This window comes from Oratosquilla oratoria, chromosome 22, assembly GCF_046742065.1.
Source record: "Oratosquilla oratoria isolate Oo_2021 chromosome 22, ASM4674206v1, whole genome shotgun sequence".
Classification (NCBI taxonomy): Eukaryota; Metazoa; Arthropoda; class Malacostraca; order Stomatopoda; family Squillidae; genus Oratosquilla; species Oratosquilla oratoria.
This window is the reverse complement of record NC_134798.1, coordinates 37,806,756-37,825,423: the sequence shown is the minus strand read 5'-3', so window position 1 is coordinate 37,825,423 and position 18,668 is coordinate 37,806,756. Positions and strand designations below refer to the sequence as shown.

Here is an 18,668-nt window from a genome sequence, read left to right as displayed (position 1 = left end):
TCTGTTCAGTAGTGTATTGCTTTGCAAGGTCTTGTTATTTCCACAAAAAAACATGCATTATGTTGATGTACAAAATTAATATTTAATTTTCTATTGCTATATTGCATAGGTGTGCACTTCATAAAAATACCATATATTTTTGTATTTAACCATCTAGTTGTTCAGATTTTTTGCCACCTTTTATATTCTCACTGAACCACTTCAGTACTACTCAAATTCTTGTGTATTACTCATTCTCTTTTACACTGAGTAATAATAAACACAGAAAACGTGATCAAACAAGTTCACAGAATCAGGGGGTAATTCATGTACAACTGCAAAGATATATAATCAAGATGCCAACACTAGCATCCTCATGTACCTACTTGTGCCTCATGACACCTACGTGGGTGTCATTGTACTGAAATGATTAAAGATGGCTTACAGCTGGTAACTCACTTCCTCCTTTCTCTTTCTACAACCAGATAACAGAAACAAACCCACATTCATACAGCACATCAACTATTGCTCACTACTCCAGGTCTGAATTGCCAGTCAATGAAACTTTGAAGCAGCATTTATTATTAGGATGATGCTATTTTTACAATATGATGCCAGGTTGGTCTGCAGTTTCCACTGTATAGTGATTGAAACCTGACAAGTGATCTTTCCATTATCTTTCATTATAATTGGATTACATCTTTTCTATTTCCTTTGAACTCTTTGGATGGCCCAGAATAAAATTTAATTGGTTTATTTCAGATCAGCCTATAGACAGATTCATAAACAATATGCCATGTATTTTCACCAACACCATACCCTCATGGTCATATTGGTCAGTATTATTAGCAAAAGAAATACATAACTGGGATTCCCAACCATTATTCAGCAAACCCTTTCCTAACCTGACCAATCTAACTTAACCTAACCAGATATAGCCTAATTTATCCTAATCTACCCAACCCAATCTAGCATAACATAACCAAACATCACCTAATTTGATGATGATATGGTTTAACGTCACAAACTCCCCCCCTATCGGAAGGCTAGGACGGTGCCCCTCACAAAGGGCTTTGTAGCATGAAATTTAATGAACCATGCCCTTGGTTCAACTTCGCTGGTGGCAGGATTCGAACCGCCATCCCCTCTACCTTCGCCGCAAGTAACGACGCCCTGACCCGCTCAGCCAGCGAGCTTCCACCACCTAATTTATTCTAATCTAACCTACCCTAACCCTTACTTAAACTATTGTAATAGCACCTGGCCCTTTTTACTATCAAAATAGTGGTAAGATTAGCAAGTTGCACTTTGGTTACATTATGGTGTAACTAGTCAGTTATTATTACCATTATTTGTATCACTATAAAAGTTTAGTTTGTACCTGAAAATGAGATTATATTAAGTAAGAAGGTTGCACTGGTTGCATAAGTGGAAGCATGCTGGTCTCGCATTCACTTAGTTATGGGTTTGAATCCCACTGTTATTATTACCATAAAGTACCAATATGGAAATTAGATAATTATAGGTAAAATATTGTTATGTATTTGAATAGATTATAAACCTTATATTCATTGGATAAATCTGGATTATCACATTGGATTACACCAAAAACCATCAGATAAATCTGATGGTTTTTAGTACATTCCAGAAAAATCTGGTCTTTGTTTTCACAGTAAACCCATCTGTATAAAATTTATAATGTCCCACACTGGAAATTGAGATTTTGTTTAATCACATTGAAAAATACCCCAGAATTTTTTTTTATTCTAACCTAACTAATCTAACATAGCATAACCTTAGTATGGATGGGGTGGGGCTGTACCTGCTGCCCATTCTCCTTTGAGGTCATTCACTGTACAAATGCCTATAGGTTTTCCTGGTCTTTGGATTCATTTATGAGCTGTTACTGCCAGTTATGTTGATCATTCTGATGTTGGCAAGACTTTTTCCATGGTGAATATATCACAGAACTTTGGAGGACACAATGTGGTGTGATAAAAACCAAGGCTTTTTAATTTTTTTTCTCAATCATGCAGTAGACTGTATATGATTCAGCTCACAAAACTTGCACACCACAATGCAAACTTAATTTCAAGTCAAAACAAGACATCAGCAGTTTAATATATATGTAATTGGTTATGAGAATTCCATAAACAAGATGTCACAGCAGCCACAATGGGGGGGGGGGGACTGCCCTGTGAATGGTCACATGCAGTGCCTTTGTAATCATAGATCAGGAAGAGGAATACAACATTTTATGAGTTTCTAAGTCTTTACAGTATAATATATTGATATAAATCGAAAAAACATTATAGAAAGATGTGACAAAAATGTTGTAGATACATATCTCCACTGCCCCAGAAAAAAAATATTCTATTTACCTAATATACCTATTTGTAGTATACAGGAAAGGAGCAATGCTCATTGGGTTCTATCTCCTATTCTCTAATTTTCTAACATACCTAGACTCAAATTCATGTATGGTTCCAACTTAATCTATAGCTTTGATTTCCAATTATATTTAGATTTGAACTCATGTATTGTTTGAGCTTAGGCTATATCACCTAAGCTATTCCACACATTTATACATCTGAATGGAAAAACTGTATTTCCACATCTTTTTGACATGTGGTTTTTCTTCATTTCCATTACCTCTTAAAGCCCTCCCATCTTTAATCAGATCTCTTCTGTCAATGCAATCTATTCCTTTTAGTGACCTGAATACTGAAATCATGTCACCTCTTTCTCTTCAATCATTCAAAGTTGGCAGATCCAGTACTTTTAATTTTTCCTCGTATGGTTTATCCCTCAAGCTGGGGGGCAATCTGTTTGCCGCCCTTATTGTGGGGCAGAGACTTGGAATTTAAGAGAGCCAGAGAGGAAAAATTTAAATGTGTTTTAGATGAAATGTCTGAGAAGTGTGGTAGGGGTTACAAGGTTGGATAGAGGGAGAAACAAAAAGGTGAGAAGGAGAGTGGGAGTGGAAAAAGAAGATGGCAGATAGAGCTGAGGAAATGTTATTGGGATGGTTTGGACATGTGGAAAGAATGAGTGATGAAAGATAAGTAAAAGAGGTGTGGAAGGCAGAGGTGTGGGGAGTGAACATGAGGGGATGACAGGATGAGATGGATGGATTGGGTGATGGGGGGCATTGAGCAAAAGAGGAATGTCTGTTGAGCAAGGAAGGATAAAGGCATGAGTGGAGAATGATTGTGCATGGGTGATACTGTTATGCAAGGAAGGGAAGGATGGGGAATAAGGGGTGCTTATGTATGAATGATATTTTGATGCAGCCTGAAGGGATTTCTCCCCATCTCTTTTTCTGCATGAGGAGTTTGAGAGGGGGGTCGCCACTTGAGTGAAGTGGCCTTGTTGTGTCTTGCTGCATTGTGTTTGATCCAGGGCAGTTGGTGGATGCAGGGATAACCCATTATCTTTGAGGAGTTGAAATGGGAAAGGTGGTGGACAGGAGTGAAATGGGTGGGAATAGGTATGTGCCTCTAACTGAGCCATTGGTATATAAATAGATTATAGTCTATAGTCAGGGACCAACAACAGGTACGAGGGAGCTTCAAAAATTCATGGAAAAAGTCCATAACTAAAAATTATAGGGAAGGAATTTGATTTTATTGCACCTGGACATTCTTGTACCAACATGTTATAACAAGTTCAAATATGAACCCATAAATGCAGGTAATGATGCATTGCTGCCAGTTGGAAATCAGACACCATTCAAGCAACATGGAATCCACCAAATTCAAGGCCAGGACTAACATTAAATTCATGGTGAAAGTCGGTTGGGAGAATATGCAAATCATTGATGCTCTGAAACAAGTTTATGGTGACAATGCTCCAAAGAAATCAGCAACCTTCAAATGGATAAGTCAGTTCAAAGGTGGAAGGAACGAAATTGAAGATGAGCCCCGCAGTGGCAGGCCATCAACATCAGTTTGTGGGAAAAACAGTGATGGTGTCTGTGATGTGATTGAAAAGACTAGATGAATAACCACTTAATCAGTAGCAGATACACTCAATATCTCCGTGGGTTCTGCACACACATTTCTGGTAGAGAGTTTGGGGCTAAGCAAGCTTTTCGCTCGATGGGTCCCTAGGCTGTTGCGCCCAGATCAGCAGCAAACAAGGGCAGATCTTTCAATGGAAATTTTGATCAAGTGGGATGAAGACTGAAGCTTTTCTGCAGAGAATTGTGACAGGTGATGAAACATGGCTTTACCAGTACGATACCGAGGACAAAATTCAATCAAAGCAGTGGCTGCCCCGGGGTGGAAGTGGACCAGTCAAAGCAAAATCTGAGCGTTCAAGAGGAAAGGTCATGGCCACTGTCTTCTGGGATGTAGAAGAGATTTTGCTGGTTGACTTCCTCGAGAACAAGAAAACAATTACATCTACTTATTATGAATGCGTTTTGAGAAAACTGTAAAAAAAAGTCAGAAAAATGACCTAGAAACCTGCATCAACACGTCCTCTTCACCACGACAATGCATGTGCTCACAGTGCTCAGCAGACGAGAGCTGTGCTATGTGAATTTCCATGGGAAATCATCCGACATCCCCCATACAGCTGCGATTTAGCCCCATTCGACTTCTTTTTTTTTTTTCCAAACTTAAAAAAACAATGGAAAGGTACCAATTTTCCATCAGTTGAAGATGTAAAAAGAGCTGCTCTGACATGGTTCAGATCAGATGATCCTCAGTTCTACTCAGACGGACTTAAAGGCTGGGATCAACGTTTGCAGAAGAGTATTGACCTTAATGGAATGTATGTTGAAAAATAAACATCATAACTGAAACCATTTTTTCATACTGTCCTTTTTCCACGAAATTAGAATAGTTTTTTGTGGCTTTAGTAGTTTGAAAGCATTTATATATTGGCAGAATCCGAACCCGAATCTTTGCCGGTTTTGGGTTCCAAATCTCCGATTAGCGAACCCGATTTTCAATATTTCGGTGCGAACATTTATTCCGAACATTTGTCCGCGAACCTCCGAATCTTTAAAAAATAGCAAAGCGAACCTTAATTCCGATACCTTCTGAACTTTTCCAAACCTAAATTTTACTCATTCCGAATCTCCGAATCTAAATTTAAAGCTTTTCGATTAAAAAAAGTGTTTTTTAAGATATCTACATTATTTATTAAACAAATTATTACTAGAAAAACAAATTATTAATACAATAAAGTAAAAACAAAAGTTCACAAAACAAAACAGTAAAAACATTTAAAACAAAAATTCACAACACTTCAGTCTTCACTCTTCACAGATTCACTCTAATTTGTCGGCCCTCTCTCTCTCCCTCTTAACCAACTTCAAGTTTCCCTTCATGAAGGTCAGGCTCTCAAAGTTCAGATTGGTCAGTGAGGCTCGCTTTGGCCTCAAAATGTCCGAGCCGAAGCTGAAGAGTCGTTCAGCTGAGGCAGACGAGGGCAGGGGAGTGTTATACTTGATGAAACAGTTCACCCAGTGCAGCCTGTGCTCCTTGGGGAAGTTTGCTGGGGAGATCTTTATGATGCTTGTGCCGAGAATGGCGCCCCAAGTGTCTACTTCCTTGCCGACCTCCTCCTCCAGGTTGGCCACCACCACAGGCTCCTCCTTGTCCTCAAGAAGGAAGGCAAACTCGTCGTGCTCGCTGGTGTGGCTGGCCACAGACTGTGGCCTGGAGGTGGGCTGGCTGGAGGCGGAGGCCACATCCCCCTCCTTGGACCTGATTTGGGCCACAAGGTCCGACACCATCTTGTCCCTCACCAGGTTGTACAAATCATGATTTATCATGCATATGTACTTGACCATCTTTAGACGGAACCTGGGGTGGAAGGCAGTCGCAAGGAGCTTCTCCTGGTCCTCAGACATGTGTTGAAACCTGAAAATATTAAGGAAAGGCATAAGGGGTGCTGGAGGGCCTCGGGCCAGCACCCTAAGGTTTGGGTCTTTTAATGTGCGTGGATGTGGTACAGATGAGAGTAAAAGGGAAGAGATAGGTAGTATGTTTATGAGAAGAAAGTTGGATGTGTTGGCTTTGAGTGAAACTAAGTTGAAAGGGAAGGGTGAGTGTAAGTTTGGGAGTGTAAGTGGGAGGTTATCAGGAGTGAAGAGAGGGCGAGGGAGGGAAGGGGTGGCTATTCTAGTAAGTGAGGAGATAGGTAAAGGGGTAGTGGAGTGGAAGGAGGTTTCCTCAAAGATAATGTGGATGAAGGTGAAACTGGGAAAGGAGATGTGGGTCTTTGTAAGTGCATATGGGCCGGGCAGTGAGAAGAACATGGAAGAAAGGGAGGCCTTTTGGATAGATTTAAATGAGTGCATAGAGGGTTTAGGAAGAAATGTCAATGTAATAGTACTGGGAGACCTTAATGCTAGGGTGGGAAATGGTCCAATCGATGGAGTGGTTGGGAAGTGTGGAGTTCCAGGAAAGAATCGTAGTGGAGAGTTGATGGTGGAAATGTGTCTAGAAAGAGAGTTGATGATAGCAAATACAGTGTTTCGGAAGAAAGTCAAGCATAAGTACACATGGGAGAGGGTGGTGGAGGGAAGGGTGGTAGATAGAGCGCTAATGGATTATGTAGTGGTAAATAGGATTATGATAGGAAGAGTTAAGGATGTACATGTGCTAAGGGGAGAGGGTGGGGGAATATCAGATCATTTTTTGGTGGAAGGTAAGCTGAGAGTGGAGGATAGATGGAGAAGGAGGAAAGGGACAAAAGGTAGGGAGGTTCTTAGAGTGAACTCCTTGAATGAAAAGGAAAAGGAGAAGGAGTACGAAAAGAAGCTGAAGGAGGAGTGGGAGGGAGTAAAGGATAGGGCAGAGATGGGTGTGGAGGAGGAATGGGGATGGTTCAAGGAGGGAGTCTTAAAGTGTGCAAGGATGGTGTGTGGAACAAGAAGGACAGGGGGAAATAGAAGAAAGGGTAGTGAATGGTGGGATGAGGAAACAAAGAAGGCTGTAGAAGAGAAGAAGCGAGCATTCACAGATTGGTTACAAAAGAGGACAGGGGAGTCATATGAGACGTACAAAGAAAAGAAAAGAGAAGTAAAGCAAAAGGTAAAGGAGGCAAAGAGGAGAGCAGATGTGAAATGGGGTAGGAGTATGACAGAAAATTTTGAAAGTAATAAAAAGATGTTTTGGAAAGAAATTAAGAGAGGAAGAGGAGGCGAATCAAGTAGGGAAGAAAAGGTAAAAGGTACAGATGGAGAGTTGATAATGGAAGAGATGGCAGTGAGGGGAAGATGGGCAGAATATTTTAGGGAGTTGCTGAATGTGAAGGAGGATAGGGAAGGAAAGATAGCTGCAGTGGGAAATGCGAAGAAAATGAGAGTGATGAGTGAGGAGAATGGAGGAGAAATAAGGAAGGATGAGGTGAAGGCAGCTGTAAAGATGATGAAAGCAGGTAAGGCACCTGGTCTGGATGGATGTCATGCAGAATGTCTGAAAAAGGGAGGTGCAGTGATGGTGGACTGGTTGGTGAGGTTATTTAATGTTTGCTGGAGAGAGGGTAGAGTACCGGAGGACTGGAGTAGTGCCTGTATAGTTCCTCTTTACAAGGGAAAAGGGGACAAGTGTGAATGTAGTAATTTCAGAGGGATTAGCCTGTTGAGTGTAGTAGGGAAGGCTTATGGGAGGATCTTAATTGAGAGGATTAGGAGAGGAACAGAGGGAGTAATTGGTGAGGAACAGTGTGGATTTAGGACGGGTAGAGGTTGTGTAGATCAGATCTTTGTGGTAAGACAGATATGTGAGAAAGCTATAGGAAAGGGGAAGGATGTTTTTTGGGCTTTCATGGATCTGGAAAAGGCTTATGATAGGGTAGACAGAAAGGCACTGTGGGAGGTTATGCAGATTTATGGGATAGGAGGAAAGCTTTTGGGAGCTGTCAAGAGTTTTTATGAGAGTAGTAGAGCATGTGTTAGGATTAGAAATGGAGAGAGTGAGTGGTTTGAAGTAAAGGTGGGACTTCGTCAAGGATGCGTTATGTCGCCCTGGCTGTTCAACTTATACATGGATGGGGTGGTGCGAGAGGTGAATGCTAGGGTAGTGAGTCAGGGATTGGAGATGGTTAAAGAAAATGGAGAAAAGTGGGAGGTGAGCCAGCTGTTGTTTGCGGACGACACTGCGCTTGTGGCAGGGTCAGAGGAGGGATTGAGGAAGCTGGTGGCAGAGTTTGGGAGAGTATGTGATAGAAGAAAGCTAAAGATAAATGTGGGTAAAAGTAAGGTGATGAGATGTACAAGGGGTGAAAGTGGCAGTAGACTGGAAGTGAACATTAAGGGAGAGCGACTGGAGGAAGTGGATAGTTTTAGATACTTGGGTGCAAGTGTAGCAGGAAAAGGTGGAGTGAAGGTGGAGGTAGAATGTAGATTGAGAGAAGCGAGTAAATGCCTTGGTGGTTTAAAGAGTGTAATGAGGAATAGACATTTGGGAATGGATGCGAAGAGGAGACTGTATGAAGGAGTGATTGTGCCAACAGCACTGTATGGGGCAGAAACGTGGAACATAAGAGAAGAAGAGAGAAGGAGTTTGAATGTGTTTGAGATGAGGTGTCTGAGAAGTATGGTGGGGGTTACTAGGCTAGATAGAGTGAGAAATGAGGAGGTGAGGAGGAGAACAGGGGTGGAAAAGGATTTGGGAGATAGGGTTGATGAAAGAATATTAGGATGGTTTGGACACATGGAAAGAATGAGTGAAGAAAGACTAGTAAAAGAGGTATGGAAGGCAGATGTGGAGGGAGTGAACATGAGGGGACGTCCTAGGATGAGGTGGATGGATGGGGTGAAGGGGGCTTTGGGGAAGAGGGGAATGTCTGTTGAGGAAGGAAGGGAGAGGACGGAAGACAGAGGTGAGTGGAGAATGGTTGTATATGGATGATGTTGTGACTGCATGAGGAGGAATGGGCGGGGAAGTGGGGGGTGGGGTAGTATGTGTGAGTAAATTTTGACGCAGCCCGAAGGGATTTCTCCCCGTCCTCGCCTTATATGCAAAGGGGGACGGAGAGGGGGGGTCGCCGATTAAATGAAGCGGCCTCGCTGTGGATGTACTGTGTCTTGCGACACTGCTTCTGACCCAGGGCAGTGGGCAGGGTGCAGGGATGACCCGTCATCCAGGAGGTGCTCAGATGAGAGGAAGGGTGGGAGGGGTGTGGAGTGTATTTAGGGATGAAATGGGTGGGAGTGTTTTTATGCCTTTCCCTTTTTGGCTACCTCCCTTGGAAGGGGGAAAAAGCCTTGGTATATGTATGTATGTATTTATATAATTATATTATATTATTATTATTATTTTATATTAAAATATTAAAAATATCTACCTTTCAGTGAAGCCCTTTTTGTCTCTGCCATGGTGCTCCTGTGTCCCCAGGAGGTAGGTGACGAAGGGCTTGGCATGCTTGATGCTGTTGTCGTCCCTAAGCAGGTTCAAGTCCCTCTGGAGCACCATCAAGTTGGGAAGGAAGTTCCCCATGTAGGCATGCTGGTCTGACTGCATTTTGTCCAAAGCATTGGCAACTGGGGCCATAACTTTGATGTACTCGGCGATGACCTCGTTGTCCTCGTCAACAAAGGCGGGGATCGGGTTGGGGCGCATGCTGGTACAGAGATCATTGATCTTTTTTATGGGTGTCCAGGTCCTGTAGCAGGCCAGAAAGCATCTTATAGCTGTCATAGCTGGAGTTCCACCTCGTCGTGCCAGGGACTTTAAGTTTTTTTTCCGATAGCATCCTTTATCTCGTTGGCTGCGACAGTTCGGCAGCCCTGGGCATTCCACAAAGACTGTGCCTTGGCAGCCGACCTTCTGAAGATATTCCTGCCACCATGGTTCCATTGTGGGACCTGAAAAAATAATATTTATTATTTAATATTTTATTACAATTCAAATTAAAAAATAATAAATAATAATTTACATCTTTTTAGTTTTTACCAAAAGAACAATAAATTATTTAATATTTATAAGTTATTAATTTATTAAATTAAAAAAAAAATTATTATACTCTGGAAACATCCTCAGACGCCAGGAGGTTCAGAGTGTGTGCACCACACCTCTGGTGTTTAGGCAGGCTAACCTCGGCTTCGTCAGCCTGGTCCAGGGCCTCCTCCATAGATATGACCTGAGGCTCGTCAGCCAGCTCTTCGTCAGGCTTGTCCTCGCCAGGTTGTATGACGATGTCCTCTTGTGCAAAGTTGACAAATGCACTTACATAGTTTGTGCCATTGTCTGTGGTCGTGCAAAGAATCTTGCTGCTGATGCTGAAGTCCTCATACAGCTTGCTCAAGGACCTCGCCAAGTACTCGGCTGTCTGGCTCTCCTTCACCTCCTTCATACCCAAGACTGCAGTCGTCCTCTCCAGGGTGGCCTTGTCCAAACACGAGACTGTGGAGCCTATGAAGGCCCGGTTGTGGCTCGACCAGCTGTCGGCAGTGGTGGCCAGGTAGTCCTGCTTGGACATGATCTAGGTGAGCTCATTTTTGGCCCTGGCACTCATATGCTTGATGTCGTCGCCAAGCTTTTTCCTGGACGGCAGCTTGAACTGAGGGTTCAGGTAGTTGAGGAAGGCCCTGAGCACCTCTGACTCTGTTGTTATGGTGGGCAGCATGTCGTGGATAATCCACTGAAACATAAAAAAGATGTGTTGAGTATTTGAAGTTAAATTTTTTTTTATAAATTATCTTTATTTATTAAAGTTAATTAATTTATTAAATAATTTTCATACTAAAACAGTAGAACTTTAAAATTAAAACTTACCTCATAAAACAGGTCAAGGGCCTTCTGCTGGTCAAACCTCTCAGCCATAGCCTCCTCAATACAGCCCTGCCTGAGGCTTTTGGCATCCCGACCACCACCAGAAGCAGAGCGGCCACGTTTGCTGCTGCCTTCTAAGGCTGCTTTTAAGGCAGGACTATCTAAAGGATGCTTGGTGGCAAAATTCTTCTTTAAGTTGCTGTTGGTGTCATTCTGAAGCTTCAGCCTCGCAGTGCAATTTTTCTTGGCGCAGAGGGCAAACCCGGCGTCCCTGCCGACACCACACTTGAAGAAGGGCTTAAGAATGTCCCAGTCTCTGTAGAGGTCCTTTCCCTCCTGGAACATTGACCTCCCTCGGTTTGCTCGGGCTCGGTGTCGGCAATGTCCATGTCCTCGGCACAACTTGTGCCAGGCATCAGCTCCAGACTCGAAAACTCTGGCAGTTGGATATCGCTGGCGTCAGATTCACTCTCAGCGAGGCCACTTAGGTTCGTGGACCTTGGTGTGTCAGACTGAGCACTTGGGTTTCTCGACCTCGGTGTGGATATCACGTACTTATCCATTGTCAGCGGTGATTGTGATGTGAGTAGAGTAGTCTAGCCTCCTTGGGTGTCCTCTCCAAAGTGTTGTCAGTGCAACGGTTGAAGAATGTCTGACTATTGTAGCACTGTTTAACTAAATCGTAACTTACGGGACACGGTGACAAGAAAGTCTGCAGACTGTGCAGATTTGTAAACACTACACAAGCGCTCTGATTGGCTGCTGCAGTCACTGGCGCATGCGTGGTGGCTGCGCGTCACTAACAAGCGTTCTGATTGGCTGGCAGCCAGCTGTGGTCACAACATGACGAGTCTGTGGTACAGGTAAAGCAACGAGTAAAACACCACGAGTATATTTCCAAGTTCAAAGAAGGGCAGTCCAGGCAGTACTACTAGTCTTTGTTTCGCATTACTACACACAGTCACACAGGCTTGCATATCAAGCACATTTTGAGCAGTGGTCATTTGAGACACACACACACACACACACACACACACTTACATGCCCGTACTGAAATAGAAGTAGAGAGAAGCAATAAAGTAAAACACAATGCTAATGGTCAAAGGCGTCTCTAGTTGTTACAGAAACATAGGTGTCACCACATCTGTATGCCGCAGAAAAGTTGAAAACCAATGTTTGGTCGTCTTCATTTTTTTTAATTTTTCCAGGGATACGGAGGTTCGGATTTGCGAAAAAAAGACGTTCCGAACCCGGAAGTCCGAATCTTTTTTGACGTCGGTCCAAATCCGAACCTCCGAACCCAAATCCGGGATTTTGCCGGTCCGAACAAATCCGCGGATAAAGGTTCGCAAACATTTGTTCGGAACGCCCACCTCTGTATATTAGGGAACAATATATACAGAGTGGGTGCATTACTGCAGGACTGCTACTGCATTACTGAAAAATGTGGGGTGCATTTCTGTCAATGTGTTACCAACTTAATTTCCTTAGAGCGATCCACGTTACTATGTGTATATGTATATACACATATGCAGTATGGATACACAGATTTTTTAATGCATCCAGCTCTGAATATATACAGTATATTGTATAGTTTCATACATTATATTCCTTATAACACTTAGACCAATTCTGTAATTATCATACTATTTATGAGCTACATTGGGGTCCCTATATACGTACAAATTGTTTACTATATAGTGTGAATAAGTTTAATGCAATAACATACATTGTTTTCTAAATGAAAAATTATGATAATGATAGAATTGCCAGTTTCACTAAGTGGAAAATCACAATTCCACAGTAACTAGGAACAGTCCTCAGGCCCTTTCACTTGTTGTCTGTGTTGTATTGGTGTAAAACTCTTTCTGTGTCACCAGCTGAAAGTGGGGAGGAGGAGAGCAGTTAATAGTTGTAAGCTCTCAGTGTATGAAAAGGGTAAATACAGCTATAGTCGATAGAGAGATCTTGGGCATATTTGGAGACCAAGTGTCAACCCATCAGGGCTGCACCTGATGGAGATGAGGAAGTTGATGGGTTTTGAAAATGGGCAGGTCCACTGTCCATTTGTAGGACCACAACAGGTAGGTACCCATTGTTGGTCCCTTGAAGAAAATTAAATTCACATACTTACTCTTACTCTGTTGGTTGTCAGGCCGGACGGCCCTTCACCGCTTTCACTATGCCTCTCCAGATGGTTCTATCTTCTGCCAATTCTTTCCAGTCCTCTCTTGGTGCCACCCTCTCCATGTCCTTCTTTACTCCATCCATCCAACTGTACCTGGGACTCCCTACTAGTCGTCTGCCCTCTACTCCTTCTCTCACCTTCCTTGGTAGTCTGTCTGCCTCCATTCGTACACAGTGTCCAGCCCACCTTGCTCTTTTCCCCGTATTTCATCCTGAATTTACAGTTGTCGGGTCTGATCTCTAATTTCCCTGTTATGTCTTCGTCTCCATTTCCCTTCTTCATCATATACTGGGCCGAGGATTCTTCTCAGGATATTGTTTTAAAAAATTTCCAGTCTCTTCTCCCTTTCTTTTGTCAGTGTCCATGTCTCACATCTATACAGGATTGTTGGTTTTATTACAGTGTTATATGTTCTTATCTTAATTCTTCTGCTGATGGTCCAACTCTTCATTACAGGTGCCAGGGCATGGTAATATCTGTTTCCTATAGCTATTCGTTCGTTTATTTCTATGTCCTATTCATTTCTCTCACTGACAATGGATCCCAGGTACTTGAATTTATCCACTTTCTTCACCTTTAGTGATCCAACTTGCTCTTCTCCTGGTGTATAATTCCTATTTCTACTTAGTTTCATAATTTCAGTTTTCTGCTCATTCCATTTTAGGCCTATCTGTTCTGCTGTTCTCTGGAATACTGTAAGATCTCGTTAATTTCCTCCACAGTCTCGGCCACCACATCCACATCATCGGCATAAGCGAGGTGGGTTATCTGACCATTGGATAACTTAGCTCCACCTGGATGGTTGGTAATCTCCCTGACTGCTTTCTCCAGTGCAAGATTAAATAGTAAAGGTGACAGCATACATCCCTGCCTAAGGCAACTGTGTATATTGAAACTTTTCTGTATCTTTCCTTCCAACTCTTACTGTACATCTGCTTCCTATGTAACATGTTTTAATGAGGGATATTAATTTAGCTGGAATATTCAGTTCTGCTATTGTGTGCCACATTGATGGTCTGTGCACACTATCATATGCTTGTTTGAAATCTACAAATAACTGATATAGGGTCTTATCATATGCGTAACATTTCTCCATTAGTTGGCGGACTGTGTGAATATGATCCATAGTTCATCTGTTTCACCTAAATCCACACTGATATTCCCCCAACTCCTGTTCTGTGTATGGTTTAAGCCACTTCATTAGAATTCTTGTGTATACTTTGTATAACACACATAATAGTCTTATCCCTCTATAATTGGCACACTCTAGTTTGTTTCCTTTCTTATAAATAGGAATAATCCCCTTTTGCCATTTCGTTGGTAACTTTTCCTTATTCCATATTTCTTTTATTAATTTATAAATCTCTTTTTCCAGGACTTTCCCCCCATTTTTTAGTAGTTCTGCTGGTATTTCATCACAGCCTGGAGCTTTTCCATTTTTTAATTCCTTTATGACCATCTTTATATCAGCTAATGTTGGTTCTTCAATGGGATCTGTATTTATTACCTCTGCAGCCTAGATTGGGTGAGCCGGGTCCAGTCTGTTTAGCAACTCATAAAAGTACTGCTGCTTTTCCATGACTTCATTTTCTCCATATAGCACATCTCCACCTGGTCCTTTAATCATCCAATTTCTAGCTTGAAAACCTTTCTTTACAGCTCTCAGCTTTTTATGGTGTTCTTTCTCTCTACCCTCATTTATATTACTTTCTATTTCATCTAGTTCTCTATCCAGATCCTCCCATTTCTTCTGTCTAAATAATCTCTTGGTACTCCTCCTACTCTCTCTCAAGTTTTCTGCTAATCTTAAGTCTGATGGGTTTTGCATTCATAAGAACATAAGGATGAAGGAGACTGCAAGAGACCATAAGGCCCCCACTAGGCAGCTCCGTATCCATCACCACCTGTCATCCCCATCCATAAAGTTGTCTAATCATTTCTTAAAACAACTGATAGTTTCAGCGCTTACTACATGGTTACTAAGTTTATTCCATTCGTCGACCACCCTATTAGTAAACCAATTCTTGCCTATTTCCTTCTTAAATCTAAATTTGTCCAGTTTGTAACCATTACTGCGAGTCCTACCCTGTTGTTTTAATATGATGACCTTGTTTGCATCACCCTTGTTAAAGCCTTTGATCCACTTGAACACCTCTATTAGATAACCCCGCACTCTGCTTCTTTCCAGTGAATGTAAGTTAAGGTGCCTAAGCCTCTCTTCATAAGGCAAATTTCTGAGTCCATGTATCATTTTGGTCGTTCTTCTCTGTACTGATTCTAGTGAATTGATGTCCATTCTGTAGGACGGAGACCAAAACTGTACCACATAGTCAAGGATGGGTCTAACTATCGCTAAATAGAGTTTAATAATTACCTCTGCACTTCTATTCGTTACCATCCTAGCAATGAAACCTAATGCTTTGTTAGCTTTATTCCTGGCGCTAATGCACTTTTTTCTGGTTTTAAGGTCCAGATTCACTAGAACTCCCAAGTCTTTCTCGCACTTAGTTTTCTCTAAAAGCATGTTATCTAAGCTGTATCTATTTTCGGGGTTGTGTAGCCCTATGTTTAACATGCTACACTTAGAGATGTTGAAGTTCATTTGCCATTTCACTGACCATGTGAACAATTTGTTTAGATCATACTGCAGAATATCTACGTCGTCTCCTGACCTAATTAGGCGTCCTATTTTAGTGTTGTCTGCAAATTTATTAACATCACTATTTATCCCGTCGTCTAAGTCGTTTATGTACATAATGAACAACAAGGGACCCATGACCGATTCCCTGGGGGACCGCACTAGTAACATTGCCCCACCTAGATTTTACTCCATTTATGGTGACCCACTGTGTTCTGTTACTAATCCAAGCTCTAATCCATTGTAACACTCCCTCCAATGCCATGGGCTTTGATTTTATTTAGTAGTCTCTGGTGTGGCACCTTATCGAATGCTTTCCTAAAGTCAAGATAAATAATATCGTAATTATCATTGTTATCTGATGCCTTATATACTTTAGTGTAAAAGGATAGAAGATTAGTCACACATGACTTACCCTTGGAGAAACCATGCTGTGAATCACATATTAAATTATGTCTTTCGATGTGTTCTCTGAGTCTATTTACTATTACTGATTCAAGCATTTTTCCTGTAACTGATGTCAAACTGATTGGCCTGTAGTTGTATATAGACGATCTATCTCCCTTCTTAAAAACAGGAACAACGTTTGCTTACCTCCAAGCAGTAGGCACAAAACCAGTGTCTACTGATTTATTAAATATTTCAGTTAACTGGTCGCAGATTTCAAATTTACACTCCTTAAGCATTCTTGGAAAAAATTAGTCTGGACCCGGGGATTTTGTAGCTTTAAGTCTTTCAATCTACTTGACTACTTCTACTTTACTAATGCTGATATTAGATAGACTACTTTCTTCATCCCCTCTGAAAACTGGATTGCAGTCAGGTACTTTATCTAACCTCTCATTAGTAAACACCGATAGAAAATAATTGTTAAAATCCTCACTCATTTTTTCCTCCAATCGGTTTTCTCTAATTTTTCTGCATTCTTTAGATGCCTCCTTATATTCCTCATTATACCAATGATTTCTTCTAACAGGTGTTATGTATCCTACATGCTCCTCAGCAGCTTTATGAATAACCTCTTCAATTTTCTTTAGTTTGTAGTCAATATCCTCTTCCTCCCCCTCTTCAGTTAGATTTCTAAGTACATCGAAACTGTTTCGTATTTCCATCTGATATTCCTCTTTCACCTCTTGTATCTTTAGCCTGTCCACGTTGTATCTCTTGGTTCTGTTTTGTGGGATTTTCCTTTTTGTTAATTTTGCCTCCACTTTTCCTATTACCAAATTATGATCACTGTCACAGCCTGCTCCCCTGTAGGATCATGTATCTTGTAATGCACTTCTATGTTTCCTTTGTATTAGTATGTGATCTATTTGGTTCTTTGTGGCTCCATCTGGGGATGTCTATGTTTGTATGTATCATTATGTTGGAATAGTGTGCCACCAATCACCATATCATTTGATAGTGCAAAAGAGGCCAGTCGTACACCATTTCCTTTGCTGTTCGAATGTAGGCTTTGTCTACCTATCGCCGGATGGAAGGTCTCTGATTCCTTGCCTACTTTTGCATTCATGTCACCGATTATCATACTGATGTCGTGTCCTGATACACTGTCATATACCTCTTGTAAAGTAGAATAAAATAAATCTTTCACCTCATTCTCCTTGTCTTCCGTAGGATCATGAGCCGTAATGACTGTAATATTGAACCATCTACCTTTTAGTTTTATCTTTGCTATCCTTTCATTTATTGGAGTAAAGGAGAAGATAGCTGCAATTTTCTCATGTATGCAGAAACCTACTTCCCCAATGTGCTGGTTATCCTGTCTCTCACTATAAAAAAAATTGTGTTTCCCGATTCCAATTTCTCCTTGTTGAGGCCATCTAATCTCCTGTATCACTGCTATTTGCACACCGTACCTTTCTAGCTCATCTGTTATGGCCTTAGCCCTTCCAGTAGAGAGACAGAAATCCCCCCAAATTAAGGAAATAACTGTAACAAAAAAGGAAATCAGTGACCAAATAAAAAACCTTGCCGTCAGAAAATCGCATGGTCCAGATGGAATTGCAAATTGGATACTGAAGGAATGCGTCGAGGAGTTAACAGATAAAATACACACTATAATCAAGTGATCGCTCAAAGAAGGAAAATTACCACAAGACTGGAAAAATGCAAACATTGTACCAATATATGAAGGAGGAACAAGGAAAATCCAACTAACTACAGACTGGTCTCCCTAACAAGTACAGTAGCTAAAATATGTGAAAAGGTGATCAAAAGTAGATGGGTTAAACATCTGGAAGAAAAATCAATACTAAACCCGAGCCAATTTGGATTTAGACAGGGAAGATCATGTACAACAAACCTAATCTGCTTCTATTCAAGACTAATAGATATAATAGATGAGAGAGATAGATGGGCAGACTGTGCCTATCTAGATCGTCAAAAGGCATTTGACAAAGTACCACACAAGAAATTAATAGGAAAATTAGAATCAATAGGTGGTATTGCAGGTAATTTATTAGAATGGATGAAAGATTTCCTGACTGGGAGAAAAAGGAGGGTAGTAATTAGAGACAAATACTTGAAATGGGAAGAAATGATAAGTGGTGTTCCACAAGGGTCAATGCTGGCTCCAATCATGTTTGCCATATACATAAATGACATGGACAAAGGAGTTGAGTGTTATATGAATTTCTTCGCAGATGACGCAAAAATATTAAAGAAAGTATCAACAGAAGAGAACTGTGACTCATTACAATCAGACCTGGACAAAATCTGGAAATGGACTCAAAAGTGGGAAGTGAACTTCAATATCAAGAAGTGAAGCATAATGGAGTTTGGAAAAAGCAGAAACTGAATTTTAAAAAATTACAAAATTGGTGAAAAAGAAATAAAAAAAAGTGCACTCAGAAAGGGACCTTGGAGTGATAATCAGCAAAGACATGACACCGGATAGACATATAAACAAAATAGTCGGTGAAACCTACTAAGGTGAATGAAAGTGGCATTTGAATACTTGGATGAAGAAATGAGAAAAAAAATATTAGTCACATTGATTAGACCAAAACTGGAATATGCAATGACACTATGGACACCCAGTACTAAAATGAATATAAGGAAACTAGAAAGAATACAGAGAGCAACAACAAAGTTGGCACCAGCTCCTTCCAAATTAACATAC

At 41.2% G+C, this 18,668-nt stretch overlaps 2 protein-coding genes across 9 annotated transcripts in view; one reads left to right on the top strand and one right to left on the bottom strand.

Moving 5' to 3' along the window:
• The window catches only part of LOC143037471 (DNA polymerase kappa-like), a 54,539-nt gene that overhangs the window by 1,989 nt on the left and 33,882 nt on the right, over nt 1-18,668 (top strand). Inside the window, exon 2 of one of the 8 annotated variants that reach the window (XM_076205742.1) lies at nt 13,626-13,754. The exons of 6 other annotated variants lie outside the window; for them this stretch is intronic. Coding sequence is in view for 1 of the 2 variants with exons in the window: in XM_076205739.1 (XP_076061854.1) it covers nt 569-597 (29 nt within the window). In the remaining variant the exon portion in view is untranslated. Of the gene's footprint in view, nt 1-496; nt 598-13,625; nt 13,755-18,668 lie in introns of those variants that run through there. One more of the 8 variants, XM_076205739.1, reaches the window with a different exon arrangement.
• LOC143037472 (uncharacterized) lies at nt 10,426-11,291 on the bottom strand. Its single transcript, XM_076205748.1, has 2 exons — nt 10,719-11,291; nt 10,426-10,584 (listed from the first exon to the last, which is right to left on the bottom strand). The coding sequence occupies exons 1-2, from the start codon at nt 11,058-11,060 to the stop codon at nt 10,426-10,428; spliced, it is 501 nt and encodes a 166-aa protein (XP_076061863.1). The 5' UTR covers nt 11,061-11,291.